A 17,104-nucleotide genomic window follows, 5' to 3' on the forward strand; every position below is an offset into this window, starting at 1 on the left:
ACTAACTAGTGTACTTGCAGGTGGAAACGTTACAGATTGCATGCTATCTCCGAAATCACAAGTGATTTAGGTTTTGGCACTTTTTCATGCACGTCCAAGAGTATTGTACTTGAACTGTAAATAAAATACTATTTTAGCTAAGGTAGCTTCTGATGGCCTGTTCATATAGCGTCTCTACTCGGAGAAAACAAATGGTTCAGTATGTTTGTTTTGTACGTGTAGACGCCAAATAAACAAATCAAATTGTTTAAAAAAAATCGGACGATAGAACGAAATCTTCAAAACCTAGCACCAGCGCCATTTACTAAGATGAACTGTCTAATAAATGTTATTGCTGACCAGTGCTACTATTATACAATTATATTTCTTGAATAATTAGTTCTTTGATACCGCGGAAATGAATGTGTATCTTTCAAGACGTCATTTTCATGCCACTTCCCTCTAACTTACTTTTGTAAATAGGCATAAAGACGAATTTTGAAAAATTACTCTATGATATTCAGAAGTATCTAACTATATTCAAAAAATATTTTATTTTCGCAGAAATGTAAGGTTTTGTTGATATAAATGGCAAATAAAAAAATATTTCCCGCAAAAAAGCTCGCCGGGTGTCATGGCCGAACTTGGGACGTCATAGGCAAATTAGAGCATTAGTAAGACATTTCTTAAATACAGTTCAACGAAAATTTTAGTTTAAAATCTTTAATTAGTAAGACATTGTTCCGTAGTTAAGATTATTGATTTTGTTATTGATCACTAAAAACTTAGCAACTGATAGTTTGAAATCACAAAATAATTGTTATGCGTAGAGATTTTAGAAGTTTAAACGATAGAAAATTATGTTTAGACATTTTGATTTCAGCGTTTTACCAGTAATGGCGAATAGTTAGATCTTGCAGTTCTATTTATTAAAAATAAATACTAATCCCACTTCCTGTATAAATAAAAATACGTTTTTCATTTAAATTAATCGTACAGAAGTGGTGATAGCGAATTGGGTAGGAGCTCGGCTTCACTTTCGGAGGCCGAGTTCGAATCCCAGCACGCAACTCTAACTTCTCTAAGTCACGTGCGTTTTAAGGTTAAGTTAGGCTAAGTTTACTAAAAGTTAACTTTGTATTTTACTAACCATTTATGATCCAAGTCGGTGGAAATAAATGAATTTTATTTTGTATTTTTAAAGGTGTGTGGATTCCACCAATAAGCACTGGGCTAGCGTAGTGGACTATGGCCTTAACCCCTTCTGATTGTGGGCGGAGACGGGTGCTCTGTAGTGGACCGGAAATGGGTTGATATGGTGATGATGACATATCATTGATAAATAAAATATTTTAGGTATTCTTTGTTATCATGCCCATTAACTCATGTGTATATGTAGATATCTGGATACAAGCTTAAGCAATGTTCATATTTTGCAGTCTGCGTGAGGTTGCTGAATACCTATTAGCATATACGCTAATGCCAAAGCGATCGAGCGATGCTTTTACCGGGGGCATTATCGGTGCGTTAGATGTGCGCAATTTGCCTCCATTCGCTGTAATGACAGGCCGCGGCCTCACTTCATGGAGGCTGCATAATGAGCCGAACCTCGCCGATTGATCTAATGTACGTATACTCTTTAGGCAGTTACATGTAAATGCTGTATAACGGTACTGCATTGTTACGTAACAGGGTCATCATGTGCCAACGTCAACTATGTATGGTCTTTCTTCATAAACAGTTGTACGCAGCTATATCTTTGGCTGATATAGTATAGGTGCACGTAGGTACTGACCTATTGTTTTTAATGTTAGAGAATAGTCGATTAATGCCTTGAAACTCAAATAAATATACTACTACAATGCACACATTGACATCTAACCCTAAGGTAGTGTAGCTTGTGATACTTAGATGTACTACGATTAAGATAACTGTTGAATATTATATGAATAATATACAAATAAATACAGAGACATTTGAAAACCTTTTTTTTATTAATTCTTATATGTGTAAAGTATTTTTTTTTCTCGCCTATGTTTGTTTTATTGTTTGCACTGCCTCTTTCATGTTTTCTATTATTACTTTCACCAAGGATTGTCCGTAAGAGATTGCTTTTGCAATAAGACCGAGTAGACCCAACTGTAACTTTTTATTTTTAATTGTTTTTAATTATATTTTTTCTTTTCTTCTGGGTTTTTTGTATTGTTTCTAAGTTTGTGCAATAAAGAAGGTATTCTAAATAAAAATAATAAGACATTCATGTTACTCGTACAGACATTTTCCAGTGGCGGAAATCAAACCCACAGGCTTGGACTTAGAAACCAGGGTTGCTGCCCACTGCGCCAATCGGCCATCAAATCATCATCAGCGTCATCATCAATCCATTAATCAGGACACGAGTCTCCTCTCAGAATGAGAAGTGATTAGGCCGTAGACAACTACATCTGCGCGTTGAAGAATCGCGGATAGGAAGCCTTGCCTCAAACGTACTTAAAATTAGAATAACCGTTAAAAGCACTCGCATACTAGATATGGATCAACCTAACATTCCATAGTCATGGAGATTGTGGCACCTAAATTGTCATTGTCAACGCATCTGACAACTAAAATTTAACACTTTCCAGACACGATTTGCAAAATATTTTCTCACCGCATTCTTCAAAAAGTAATCTAGGCAGATTCGCTCCAATTAATCGTCTAGTAAGCAGTTACAACAACCTGGCTAATTCCTGACATTGATATCTTTCCCCTTGAAAGTTTTAGGAAGAAAATTGTATGTAGTAAATTAAATTTTTAATTTTAATTTAATATTACTAATCAATTTGTTATTATAATAGCTTAATTCATATTTACATTATTATTTTTATTAATCTTTAGTTAAATACTTATTTAAGTTTTTATTATTTTTTTAATTGTGACAGAATTTGTAATTCTAACACATATTTTTTTTTTATTAATGTACATAGTTACAATTAATTGATGGTGTGTCTTATGAATAAATAAATAAACACTTCTATAAAGTATCTAATGCTGCGCTTTTCACTATGTTCTTTTTTTTATACTCCACTGCAAGGTAACCATTAATTTCCGTTGCTCGTAAGTGAAGATGGTTACGGGCTAACCTTTTAGGGGTATCTATGGCTGTTATTTTAAATGCATACATCTAATCCGAATGCTGAATCGCTTAGCGGCACGTCTTTGCTGGTTTTTTTTTTATGTGTTCCTTTCTATTTTCCTCCGACATGACTGATGACGGTCGGAGACTGTTCTAGGTCGGTACTTACAATTTCACTCAGTTATTGTATTTGCTCTGTTTTGTGTATTTTCATAAACATTGAGGTGCAGATTTGTCATTCGGTGTAACTTCTTATCTATCACGCTGATTATACACTTACTACTTTTAAATTACATCAAATTACCTACATATTAATCCTACTTATTGCCAGTTGTCTTTAAAAAAGGACAAAACTATACAACAAAACTACACCTTAAATTAACAAAAGATATGTATACTATTTTATTCGTTTAGCTTGTATTTTCTCATAAAACAATAATATTGATAAGTAACCTTGTTGGTACAAAATATAAAATCACTCGCGTCCTTCTATGCGTGTGGAAATCCTTACAGAAGATCTATGTCCAACAGTGGCGGTCCTGAGGTTGAGATGATGGGCCATAAAAGTACCGAACTATGTAGTTGGTATCTGAACTGGTAAAACGTTCCTAAGTATTGTACTTTAATGATAATTTACAGTTACGTAATTCAAGGAAAGTCCTTTTCCTAACGCACTGCATAAGAATTATTCGCATCGCGTACCCTTGTAATAGTCGCAGCATGCGGGGAATGACATCAAAAATGAAAATTGTTTTTAATCACGAGCAATTTGCGTGACGGGGTAACAGCGATCTAACCACTGGTCCATGGCAAGCCGACCGTGGCAATAATTAAACGGCTCTGTGGTCATACCTAGTAGCCAGTCTAGTAAATATAGTAGTGACTGGATTTCTAGATCTGTCCACGTAATAGGATTTAGAAATCCATGGCCTTCTAAAAATGGAATATGCCATGACGTCTCGCTGGCAGTGATGAGCACTGTCATTTTGGACTTTGGAGGCGGACGTAAGGGGTTCAATCCGGCTGGGGCCATTTTGGAATGTATAATTTCTGAATTTTCTCTGGTGGGTAGCTTTGGCCGTGGCTAGTTACCACCATACCGGCAAAGACGTTCCGCTTAGCAATTTAACGTTTCATTACGATTTCGTTTAGAGTCCGATAAGAGGTACGAGTTAAATAGTAGCGGGCTAACTTATTAGGGGCTAAGGCAGTAAGCCTTAGCCCCTAACAAGTTAGCCCGCTACTATCTCCGCTGCATCATCACGTGGCTCTAGATGTGATAGCAGTCAAGGGCTAAGTTATATTTGGAATAAAGAAAATTTATGGTAGGTATACTAATATTACCTACAAAGAGGAAAGAATTTAAGTTTTTTATTCGATTTGTTGTTTTATCTTAGTAAATAATAATGGCAATAGTACCTATGCCATGTTTTAAATTAGCCTATTGTTTCATATTAGCCTAGTGGTTAGGGCTACAGCCTTCCTTTCAGGGGGACCGAGTTCGTTGCCCGCCACGCACCTCTAACTGTCAAAGTTATGTGCGTTATTAATTCATGCAGTTAAATCACTTTCTTAAACGGTGAAGGATTCCATCGTGCATACACTTGTACGCCTGAAAGTTCTCCATAATGTTCTTAAAGGTGTGTATCAGTTGTAAAAGCTAGACAGAAGCAATAAAAGTAGGTTAATCTATTAATGTAAGTAAGAGCGGAAAATCCCAATTTAAGAGTCGCCAAGCAAACGAGGCTAGCATAAGGTTGACCTACTGGAACGAATGAGTTACAAAAGCATATGTTTTGAACGCTAGAGCACACCTTATCATTTACCACATTACGTGAGCAATGATTATAGTAATCTGCTCATAAGGGAACAATGGCGTTGCATTCGCCCTGCCACTACAGCCTACAAACGACTTACAGGGTGCTTTCACTTTGTACTCGCCTTGTGGGATTTAGACACAATTTATCAATTATTGTACTTACTTATTGTATTTTGTCTGGTGGTAGCTTCGGTGGTGGTCAGTTACCATCTTACCGCCGAAGGCGTGTCGCTAAGCGATTTAACATTCCAGAACGATGCCGCGTAGAAATAGATTTGTAGTATGGATTTAATATATTATAAGTTCCATAGACGGATCAATTTTCATAAAGAAATCGCGAAGCTCATTTGCACATTTTTAAACCATCACTAAGATATTTTAAACATAATTTCACGTTTAGAATCCTTGTGAAGCATCTTCTTTACCGCTTAGATCCGAGAATAAAGAAAGTTTTTGACCCGAAAGGAATTATGTCGCATTTGTTTTTAATTTTGGAATAGTGGAAGCGCGAAGAAGTATCTTTTACTGTATTGCAACACTAACCCAGAGCAGAGATTGCAATCAAGAGCTAACTTATAATTGTATAAAAACCTAAATAATAACTTAGTCCGGAACCATGATATAATCGCATAAGTAAGATCTCACGTACCCAGCGGTGAAACTGTGTGACCCTTTGCAATAAATACTAAACGGTGTAACGAAGTTTTAGTAGTAGCTAAACAGCAGAACCTCCTGTTTAGAAGTCAAGAGAATTACCTAGTACCAGCATACCAGCATAGACGTCTTCGGGTCTAAAGGACGAGGTTGCCGTTTTTATAACAATCACGTGAGGCTTCCACCATCGAATCAGGTTAATGGACATAGGCGTCATTTTGTAAAACGTGTTCCTTGTATGCTCTGCACTGCAGTGCTGCTCTGTTTATAGGCGACGCTTATATGCATTTACCATATGCTTTGTCCGTAAATTTATACTATAAAAAAAGTAAGTGAGAAGAGCAATGTAGTCGGCGCAGGAAGAGCAGGGGTGAAGGCAAATATATTTTGACCTACTGTCACCACACGGCACATATGCATTAAATTAGCTTAGCTTAACTCTTTACCATCACAAATAAGGTAGGCCTATAAGAGATTGAATTGAGATATCCCATTGGCCGGTTTAATAGCATCCCACGGTTACTGTAATCCATACGCGTATGCTTCTATAGCTTGCATAGCACTTGTGAAAATCTGCCTCTACTCATTGAAAGGAAGTTAGGTACGTAAAATAATTATTTTACTTTATAATATCACGGAATATCCACCAAAACCCTACATTTAAATTAAAAAGGCATTTTAAAAATGTCTAGTCTTCATTCCTGCATAACAAAATTTTACTTAGATAATACCGAAGCTTGTGAATAAAGTGCTCTAGATATCATAAGATTTTCCAATATCACAAAGTTAACTGGAATTGGGAAACTAACGGGAAAAGAGCAACTGGCGAGTTTCTTGCCGGCTTCTTCTCAGTAGAATCTGCCTTTCGAACAGGTTGTAGAGTCACTACAAAATAACATAACTTTTAACTCTCAGTAAAATTGGTGAGTTCAAGTTATGGTAACACATTTATTTTAAAATCAGGAGCACCATGTAGGTTTTATTGTACAAATTTAATAGAAAATATGACCCTTTCACGGTTCCACATAATTAAGGAGTGCGCAACGGGACAAAGACCCGATCGGCTACACGTTGTTAACAATGTTTTATGCGTCGGAATCGGTTCACAATACAGGCGCACGGCACCCTTTCTTCGGCAATTTGCAGACCAGCAGGCAACGGAAGTCAGACCCTCACCCTGGAATTAGGAGTCCTTAGACACTCCAGGTATCGCTTTGTAGTTTTAAGAACTCCGCCCCGCAAGATTTTAACGCGAAAAGTCAGCGCGTGACACACATTTTAAAGGGCTCGTGTTTCACCAACGATCTCTATTTCAATGTACTTCACAACGGTTACTTGCCTATTTTCAACGGTGGACAATCATAAACATATACATTGATATGATTTTTTCTTATTTCTTGTAAAAGTAAGAATTTATGTAAATAAATTCTCAATTCTCAAAGTATATTATACTTACCAGTTTTTTTTTAAACTATAAAGTTACCTCTCTTATCCACCTCCTTACCCACTCACTCCACTCCTAGACACAGCCCGCACTCTCATATACATAAGGTCAACGAATGAACGTTCACTGCTGTACATAGGTCTTTTGTAGGGAGTTCCAAATACCACAGTCTTGTGCCGCTTGGGTCGCACGGCTCTCAGCTACTTGTTGATGTCATCACTGTCCACCTCGTCGGAGGTCGCTAAAGTGGCAATGAGAGGGCAACGTGGAGTATGGAAGTCCTTTCAAAAGACCTATCTGGGACCGTGGGAGTCTGTCGGTTGAAATTATAAAAACCCTTTCGGTGGCCACCCTCAACGTATATCGGCAAAATTTGGCATTGAAACTTTAAACACAGAACGTAGCCTTCAGGTAGATTATTTGAATTGGTCAGTAAGTCGTCTCATTTTAAGATATACTTTAAATTACTTAATAACAGATTCTAACAGACCGAAGACGCCATCAACACTTAGACGGAATTATCTCGTTGCGTCCCAGCTCTGACCTTGCTATGCAACCATTGATTACCGAATTACCAACACATCGTCTATACTTAAAGCTCGTACCCCGCTCGATTTAAATAATAAATATCTTATCTAAATAACACCCATGCATTGTTTTATTCCATACAAACCTGCTGGTAATGACCTACATTAGCTCGAATCGCTAATAAAATTAGGCTGGCCACGTAATTTGACTTAATTTTGCTACATTCATCGCTGAGTCAGATTCGCTAATAACCAATAGGTACAAAGTCAGATCGCTAAATAACAGTTGGTTGTCAGGTGAATTTTATTACTTAAATTAATAATTAAGTTATTATCTACTGAACATTCAAAAATCTAATGTGGCACTATCTTACAATAATAACCACTAAAAACTAAAAATTATTATCTGACTAACATACTTTTCCATTACTACTTAAACAAAAATGAATTTTCATCTTCTTTCCATAATGAAGTTTACTTTCTTTTATAAAGTTTATATATATATATTTTTTTTTATTGTTTTTATATGTGATTTCATAACTGGACTTCCCTCAACTAAATAGGTACTGACAGAATACCAGCGTTGTGGGTACATTAGTATCCGGAGCATTAAGCTGAGTCAGAACCTTTTTATTGGCACGACACATCATAGACTTAAGCTATTAATAATTAAGTACAAAATTTTTAAGTTACTCCGTATGTAAGTCTGTTTGTGTTGTTCTGGTAAATAAACAAATTCTATTCTATTCTATTCTATTCTAAAATCGCTGTATTCCTAAAAATTATTTCTGAACTTGGATCTTTGCCTACTAAAAGCCTACTATTTATATATAGCCAAAAATTTGCTTGCAGAAAAGCTATTTCTGTTCCGTGTGGGGACGGCGGATCACAATACAGTTGTCACCACCCCTCCTTCTACCGCGGCGACTAAAGTAATAAAGCGGAGAGCGATCAGCAGCGTCCTCTGGGCCACTTCCACCTATAGCAATCACCACAAGTCTGCCCAGTGCAGCGTGGTGATTATGGGCATACCCTTTGAGAGAGGCCTTTAGTCTAGCAGTAGACAGTTATAGGCTATTGATCATTTCTCCTATTGCCTATAAAATAACGTGGGTATTCATAGGATTAAAAGTTTTTATTTTCGCTTTTGATTTAACTCTCGTAGCTTGACGCTTACCTATTCGGAATAATTTCTAACTGCATCACGTACAAAGCGCTTCTCAATATAATTATTTATGTAATTGTAAGTCAAACATGTAATTTTGCAATACAAAAGGCTAATTTCATTTGGAAAAGCCGTAGCAACGTAGCATAATGATACCGGTGCGCAAAAAGCGGGAAACTAGTAATTAATCCGCCATATTAGTTAATTGTGGCCAACCTCCGCTGCCTGTGTTACGCTTCACTCGCACTGCGGATAATTGTGCCACTTTTGCCGGTACACTGTATTTTTCAGCCATTATCTACGACTGTTTTATTTACCTACCGATGCTTTGTATTTCTATCTAAGTAGGATTACAGAAATACTTAAGTTTATTTTTAAGTCCTAGTTAAACTTCGTGATGTGGCTTTTTTGTCACAAGCAAATTAACCTACCTTTACCTTGCCTCTGTTCCTGATCACGTTATGCCCGATATTATGACTTTCTCTCTCTCTACGTCATATTCTTCATGGGTCGTGACCCTTTCCACTATAACCCTTCGAACAATGTCGCGCCTCTTTACTCGGCTTTTAGCACATGTAAAGTTGAATGCAATATTTTTCAAGATTGTTTCCATCTCTTCTGGCAAGTACCTACTCGAGACTCCTCTGAAGACAGGTGGTTGATAGCCTTTTAGTAATTATGACTAATATCTAATAATAATACCTAAAAGTCGGTGCTCGTAACCTAACTGGTTAAGATAAAATACAAATAAGTATTAAGAAAGGTTCCTTAATATTTAAAGAAAACAGATAAGGAAAAGTTTAGATAGGACAGAAAGTTGTCTTGGTGCACGTCCTGTCCCGTATATGTTAAATTATGGTAGGTACTAAATAAATAAATAATCGAAGAAGTGGAATAAATATTACACAAACTTAAGCTTAAGGAGGAAAAAAGTGTGCTTTCATGAGATTCAGCACGCCTAATATAGAGAGGCAAGGAGTTTCAGAGCCGAACATATCAATAGTGGAATTTGGAGGATAAGAAAGTAGGTATGATGTGTGATCTTTAAAATAAGGTTGTGCTGAGATCGAAGAGATCGCTTGTAAGTACCTACCCAAGTATTACCAAGAAACTCAAACCGCTCTTTCAGATATGGAGGAATAGCACAATTTAATAGCACACTATATACGTAAAAAGCAAATATATTGCTGTGAAGGCGATTCAGGCGCCACTTGAGTTCTCCGCGAAAATTGGAAACATGGTAAAATTTACGACATCAAATAAGAAGAACCCCTAAAAAGATTCTATGCAACGAGGTTTCTGTATAAATGATGACAATTCCTTAGTGACAGAGTTTGCAAGCACAACGCTCCTCTTTAATTTCTCGAAAAAACTTGAAAAACGCTGATGTTGAAAAAGTGCAATTGCCGAGTTTCTTCCCGGTTTCTGCTAGAAAGAACCTGCCTTCCCAACCGGTGGTAGATCCACGACATACAGGAAGACTTCTCGTTTCAAAAGTTCTATACCTTTACTTAAATAAAAATGAATCAGTGAAATGTATTAACATAACTTCCGAACGACTGTACCAATTAGACTTTTTTTTTACGAGGTTCTTTACAAGGTAAGTACGCAGTAACGCAGTACCTACAAGTAGTGCACAGATATGATCGTTGCGATCTACCGGAACAAAAGTGTATTCTGTTTTAGGAATTGCTTCACGCTTAATTTGGAAAAAATCTCTGAAAAGAACTTCAATGTGGATTGGACGTGGTTTGTTAGAAGCAATTAATTACAAGTATGCGAAAGGTTACTATCATCATCGCAATTATCCACCCGTTACCAACCCACTCCAGGGTACGGGTTTCCTCTCAGAATGCTAAGGGCTTAGTCCGACATGCTGACAGTGGCGTGCATAGAGGGTATGCATAGGGTATGCAGATGAGAGCTATAAAAAATATTAAGAATATGCATTGTAAGAGTTACAAAAAGTATTTATAACTCGTACTGGAGATTTTCTTCATTTTATATCATCTGCATACCCTTTGCATACCCTCTATGTACGCGATCGCATGCTGACCAATTGAAGATTGGTAGACGTCACATGATATTGAAAATTATGGAGAATTCTCAGGCATTCAGGTTTCCTCAATTTGTTTCCCTTCACCGTTAAAGCAAGTTGTATTTAATTTCTTAAACGTTTTAACCCCATTTAGGTTTCAATGTAAACACAGCTGATTTTATGGTTGTCACTGCGTATTTTTTAATGTAATATCTTTAAATGTATTCATTAATGATTGAGTTGTTCATTATCTTGCATTAAAAAAATATTAAACATGTGCCCGATTCTCTATTCAGTAATATTACTCAAAAACTCAGAAGCACCATGACTTCTATGTGAGTGTACCTTAAGCGAACAAAGCTCTTATAAGATATGGGAAATATTTATATAGGTACATATTTAGGCATACTTGGTAAATAAAACGACTAAGCAATAATTATTTTAATAACCAATTAAACATTCTAAAAATTTTAATTTTGACGCCAAGCGAAACGCACATAAAAGTTATGTTTGTGCTTATTAATTAAACTTGCTTTTACCACAATGATCAGGTACCTTTAGCATGTGATTACACACCTCGCAAGTGTCGGTAGTTGTTGAGTAACAAAACACTATTGTTGAGGTTTTTTTCTGTACTTACGCAAAGATGGGATAATAGCGTAGCTACTAACATAGCTTATAGGTTATTTTTTAAGTAATGCGATTTTCAATTACTTCAAATTATTATAATTTTAATTTTATACTAATTTTTATAAATGGATGTAATGCCTGTCAACATGGATTGGTGTTTTGGAAGGATACTGGTGTGTGAATGTCAAAAAAAGATATCGTTTCCTTCCTTCGTCACCATTCTATCCCAGAACAGCAACACTCCATGATGTGCATGACGTCCAGCCAATTCTGACGAAGCATTGACGTATCTGATACGAACCGTACAAGATACGTTAATGAAAACCGCTTATGGACATATAATAACGTTTCACCTAAGGTGAAATAGCGCTGTTATATATTTTTTAAAATATGCTATAAAGAAAATATTAGTAATTAGACGATTCCTGTACATAATAAATGCTACTAGAAATAGTTTTAAGCAATTAAAATATCACTTGCTTCAACGGTGAAGGAAAACATTGTGAACATGCCTGAGAGTTCTCCGAAATGTACTCAAAGGTGTGTAAAGTCCACCAATCCGCACTGAGCCAGCGTGGTGGACTAAGGGAGGAGCCCTGTGCCCTGCAGTGGGCCGGTAATGGGTTGATATGATGACGATTATGATGATGAGAAATAGTACAAGAAATAAATGAAAAAAACAAAATGCATAATTTTGATTTTTTTTTTAATGTAGGATCTAAGGTACACACAGGTACAGGTTTAGGTAGGTACATTACAATGTACCTACCTAATCCTTCTTGTAACTCAAGTAATATGTAGGTACCTACCTAAATGTTGAAATTATGCAAAACCGCTCAATTAATATAAGTGATGTAAAAAAGGAAAATATTCGGAGGCTTTGCAATGGACGCGGGCGTTTACCATTGGTCGGCTGACCCCCGCCTACCGCCCGCGGCTAGCACGCAACGCCTTGCATTTACATGTGAAATCTGAAACAGCTGGAAAAAAATATTACCTGCTAAGCTTACATGCCAATATTAACGTTTGACCATCTAACCATTAGTAAATATTTTTTCACCCAATCCCATTAAAATCAGGTTTTATATAAAATCTAGCTGCACCAGTAGCTTTGCCAAGTTATAAAGTTATTTATAATTAAGCGCGACTTTATAATCTTGTGTTCATACCAAAATCTAAAAGCCAATAAAGCTCTTTAAAGATTTTTGCAGTCTTTGCATAGACAACTACATATTACGGTCTACACGTACGCGGCGCATTTTGACTTTACTTACAGTCCATACCATAGGCCAATGAATCAAAGGAAAACAAATATGGCGCCAGATCCCGCGATCAAAGACAACTGATGGAAACATTGGCAGAGTAGTTATGAATGGACGATTGCATGAATACATTCTTAAATTGATTACCAAATATTACCTACGATGATTTAAACATTGGTACCTTGTTATGTTAAAGGTAAGTGATATTTTTTAGATCTTTAGATTATATCATTATAAATATTTTATAAAACATTATAAGATTTGACTTCATAACTCTGCCATACCTCAACCGATTTTCACAATTATTGTTTCACCGAAAATACTGTATTATTAACTGGTCAATACTCAATATTGTTTTAATTATTATTTAGATAAATATTTTTAAAATAAAGGGTATTATAGAGCAGCAAAAACCTTTTTGACTCATTATTAACGAAGTTATCGCGTGTTTATAAAAGTTAAGGACTAGGTACCTACACCTATACAAAACAGTTATTTTTCGAGCTACACTTAATTATTGAGTAAGTTCTTTTTAAAAACTACACCAGATTTTTATAAAAGAATAAACACCTTACAAATATTTGTAACCTAAATTAAATGATTTTCACAGAATTCGAATTTTAGTAGATATCTTTACCTATTAGAATCAACTAAGAGCACGATGCTGTCTTTTAATACTTATAACGGATACTATTCGTTGTAAGTGATAAAAGCTGAAATCGAAGTAGGTACATTAAATAATAATATACTGACCCCAGTTATCGTAGCTTACCCAGAAGATTCTGCAATTTTTTGCAGCCAGCCAGCCAGACATCTCTCAAATGTTCCTACTGTTATGCTTTAAAAACATAAAAATATTTTTTTTTATAAAATCTGGTTCATTATGGACCTAATTAATCATTTATCATGTCAAGATTGAATTGAGTAGGTATATACCTACTTAGTAAGAAATAAGTCACCGAGCGCTTCCCACGTAGCTACAAGTAGTATACTTACTAGATTTAGATTTCACTTATATAAGCAGTCCCCAAAGACTGCTCAACATCTTTTTTTTTCATGATGAAGTTCTAATAATTACTGACGGACAAAGCGGATGGCTCACCTGACGGAAAGTGGAAAACCATCGTCTAAAAAAAAAAACATTTCGCAGTGCATGCTATAGGAACACGTCCTGCAATGTTTCGCCGTGTGCCCATCAACCAGAGGGGCAGGTTTTATGCCTCACGTGCCTGTAATTACCAATTGAAACCGGAACACAGCATTGAATCTATGCTGTTTGGCGGCAGAAATAAGCATGACACGAAAAGCTTTAATATTTTTTAAAGCTTTACTTCTAATTCTTTTATAATCTATTGATGTTGTTCGAGTGTTTTCGCTCTTTGGTTTTAAATTGGCTTTTTTGCTGGATTTTTAGTTGGAGTAACGACTATTTATTTGGATGTAAGTATACTCTTCAAGGACTTTGATTTTGTACTAGATTTAGATTGTTCCGCATATTTATTAAATGAGTAATAATTAATATGTTACCTACGAAGGATACAAAACTAGCTACAAGTTATGAATCTTAACAATTATATAATATCTACTCATTGAAAGGTTTCCATTATATTCCTTTAACATCACTAGGATTTTTTAAAATCATGCATATATTTAATTTGTCTGTGGCCTATACCTACATAGTGATATCAGAAAATATTTCCATAGTAAAGCGGTGGCGCTCAACGCTAATGAAAATAATAATAATTGAAACACAGCAAAGTTAGGAATGAACAGAAAACGGGTGACATAGCAAGTACGACCACGTGAAAGGGCGCTATATTTGTTTACATTTATGATAAACACTACGTTTGGATTTTGGTAGTTCGTTTGTAGCACAGGTCTTATGTCTTTGGTTGAAAGGTTAATTATTTTAAAGTTGGTAGCGTCTCGGTGGCGTATGCAGTTTGACGTTGACAATTACAGATTTGAATGCAGCTGATCTAAAAAAAAAAAATTAATGTATTAAAAATTGCGATGTTTGTGTTAATTACTTAGATAAATAAGTGCTTTCTTCACTTAAATGAAATAATTTTTAAAACGCGTTAATGAAAAATATTCATATTTAAAAATCAGTAACTTTATTTTATCTACGTTTGTAGCACACTTACCAACATTAATAATTAATTATATTCATCGAAAAAGTTTCAACTATTTGTGGACCAATTATCAAACCAAAAAAGGTAAGGTTGATTTATAATTCAAAATAAAAATGTCCAAAGTGTTTTTCGTGTGTCATTTAACTTTTGTCAACTTCTGTGTACCTTTCAGATGCAATTAACAGCGGATCCTCGGCGGGCTGATCGTGAGCGTCGCTTTAAACCTCCACCACCTACATCTGCCCCTGCTGAAGATCTAACTACTGATTATATGAACATTTTGGGTATAAAATAATTGTAGTCTGCAATTTTGACCTAAATACTAGTCATTGTGAATACCTAACGTTGACCTTGTATAGACATATTGTTGTCTCATATTGTTTTTATACAGTTATCAACTGAAAGATCTCAGAGAAACTAGTCAGATAGCATTCAACTCACACAAATGCCATTTAAAGAAACAACCAGCTGAAGAACTTGTACTGAAGTCTTGTGTGCTTTTGTGTTTATCTTTGATGTGTAAAATCTGATGGAAAGAGAAAATAATCTCTAAGTTAGGATGCCTTAGCCTAGAAAATGTTTATTCTGTTTTAGGTATGATCTTTTCAATGTGCGGATTGATGATGCGTCTTAAATGGTGTGCCTGGACTGCTGTCTTCTGTTCCAGTATTAGTTTTGCAAATTCCAGAGTATCTGATGATACTAAACAGGTATAAATACAGTTTGCCAAGCAAATAAACCCAATCTGCATTAGAACAGCATGTTAAGTCTAAAGCCCTCTCTTCTATGAGAGAGAAGGCAACTGCCTGCCCACTTGTGAGATGTTGAGAAAATAAGATGATATCTGAAAACAAATGTATTAATTTTAGTGAACATTGCTTACTGCAAATCATTTAGAATTCACAAACCTCTTTATTTGAAATGAATGCATAAAATTTTAATCAAAGATAGATTATGCCCATGAAAAGAAATAAAATACCACATGGATCAATTATTTATGATTTTTAAATAATTAGGAACCGGGTCTTCTCTGTAATTAGGTTCTTATCAATCTCAGGCATATTAATGTCCTACTGCATGGCTAGCACAAGTAGGAGACAACAATTATATCCCTCCCTGACAAGACACAATATAATTTATGTATTCACCTGCTAAAGCACAGGAAAATGGAATAGGAGAAGTTTAACCCGGTTTATTATAACACATGTATTATTTGGATATTATTTCCACTTGTACCTCCTTTCCCAGGGAAGATAATTGTCTCCTTACACATCCTAGCCGTGCTGTTGGGCAAAGCACTCATGTCTCAATTTTGTTGTGTGTTCCAATGTAGTTGGACTAGTAAGTAGGTTGTATGTTATAAAGAATTCAATGATTTCAATAAATTGAATTGGATGTAAATATTTTTTTAATTTGAAAAAACAAAATGTGCAATGATTATAATTCCATCTAAAACTGCTTAGTCTATCATAAATGAAAAATACTAGATTTAAAAATTTGTATAAAATAATCTTAAGTTAACTTTTTTTTTCAGATTGTCAGCTCATTTATGCTATCAATATCTGCTGTGGTAATGTCCTATTTACAAAATCCTGCACCTATGTCACCACCATGGGCATCTCTAACCACATAACAATAGTTTGAAATTATTTAATAAAAATATATTATATTTCATTTTCAATGTTAATAAATCTTTAATTAAAATTTAAAACAATGTATGGTGATTCATTATTAATATTACTAAAATTGATAAAAACTTGGGGGTTTCTCGAAGAAATCTCATGAGAGGAGCTGTACTTACACTACTTACTGTACATATCCTGCCCTTTTTTAAACATAGTTTTACTATGTTTTGGTACTACATATTTAAATAAACAAAATATTAGGGATTCTGTAGTAGGTATGTACTCGCCAAACCAGAATTTTAGGAAAAAGGTATAAAACAATATCTATAGACCAATATAAAAGTTGATGTCTGTAATGTTTTCGATGGACTCCAATACGGGTAGAAGAATTTCTATGTTGGTCGTTAAGTTATTAAATCGGGGTACAAGCGTCCACTTACACTTTCCTAGGTAGGCAGTGCTTTAGCCAACGTATGAAGTGTATGCTACTAGATCGCAAGTGTCTTATGCAAGTTTAGTAACCGCCCCAAATGGAGAAGTTTAGTAACCGCCTCAAATGGCGAAGTATAATAACCGCCTTAAATGGAGAAGTTTGCTTGACCAAGCCAAGGGCTTGGCTTTACACAGGGCTCTATAGCTTTGGTGATGATTTTTTTCGCATTCTCGTTTTTCGTTGAGTATAATCAAATGTGTTCTATTTTTCGCTGTTAA

General features: G+C 35.4%; 1 protein-coding gene across 1 annotated transcript; it reads left to right on the forward strand.

Annotated features, from left to right (window-relative positions):
* The first annotated feature begins 14,601 nt into the window (after nt 1–14,601).
* LOC120624511 (protein Asterix) lies at nt 14,602–16,457 on the forward strand. Its single transcript, XM_039891101.1, has 4 exons — nt 14,602–14,852; nt 14,941–15,052; nt 15,363–15,478; nt 16,303–16,457. Exons 2-4 carry the CDS (start codon nt 14,941–14,943, stop codon nt 16,399–16,401), a joined length of 327 nt encoding a protein of 108 aa, XP_039747035.1. The 5' UTR covers nt 14,602–14,852; the 3' UTR covers nt 16,402–16,457.
* Nucleotides 16,458–17,104: the final 647 nt, after the last annotated feature.

This window comes from Pararge aegeria, chromosome 6 (genome assembly GCF_905163445.1).
Source record: "Pararge aegeria chromosome 6, ilParAegt1.1, whole genome shotgun sequence".
NCBI lineage: Eukaryota > Metazoa > Arthropoda > Insecta > Lepidoptera > Nymphalidae > Pararge > Pararge aegeria.

Coding starts and splice junctions, on each gene's coding strand:
- LOC120624511 (XM_039891101.1), top strand. CDS start 14,941: ATGCAATTAACAGCGGATCCTCGGCGGGCTGATCGTGAGCGTCGCTTT. Junction 15,053..15,362: donor TGATTATATGAACATTTTGG/GTATAAAATAAT, acceptor ATTCTGTTTTAG/GTATGATCTTTTCAATGTGC. Junction 15,479..16,302: donor TATCTGATGATACTAAACAG/GTATAAATACAG, acceptor TTTTTTTTTCAG/ATTGTCAGCTCATTTATGCT.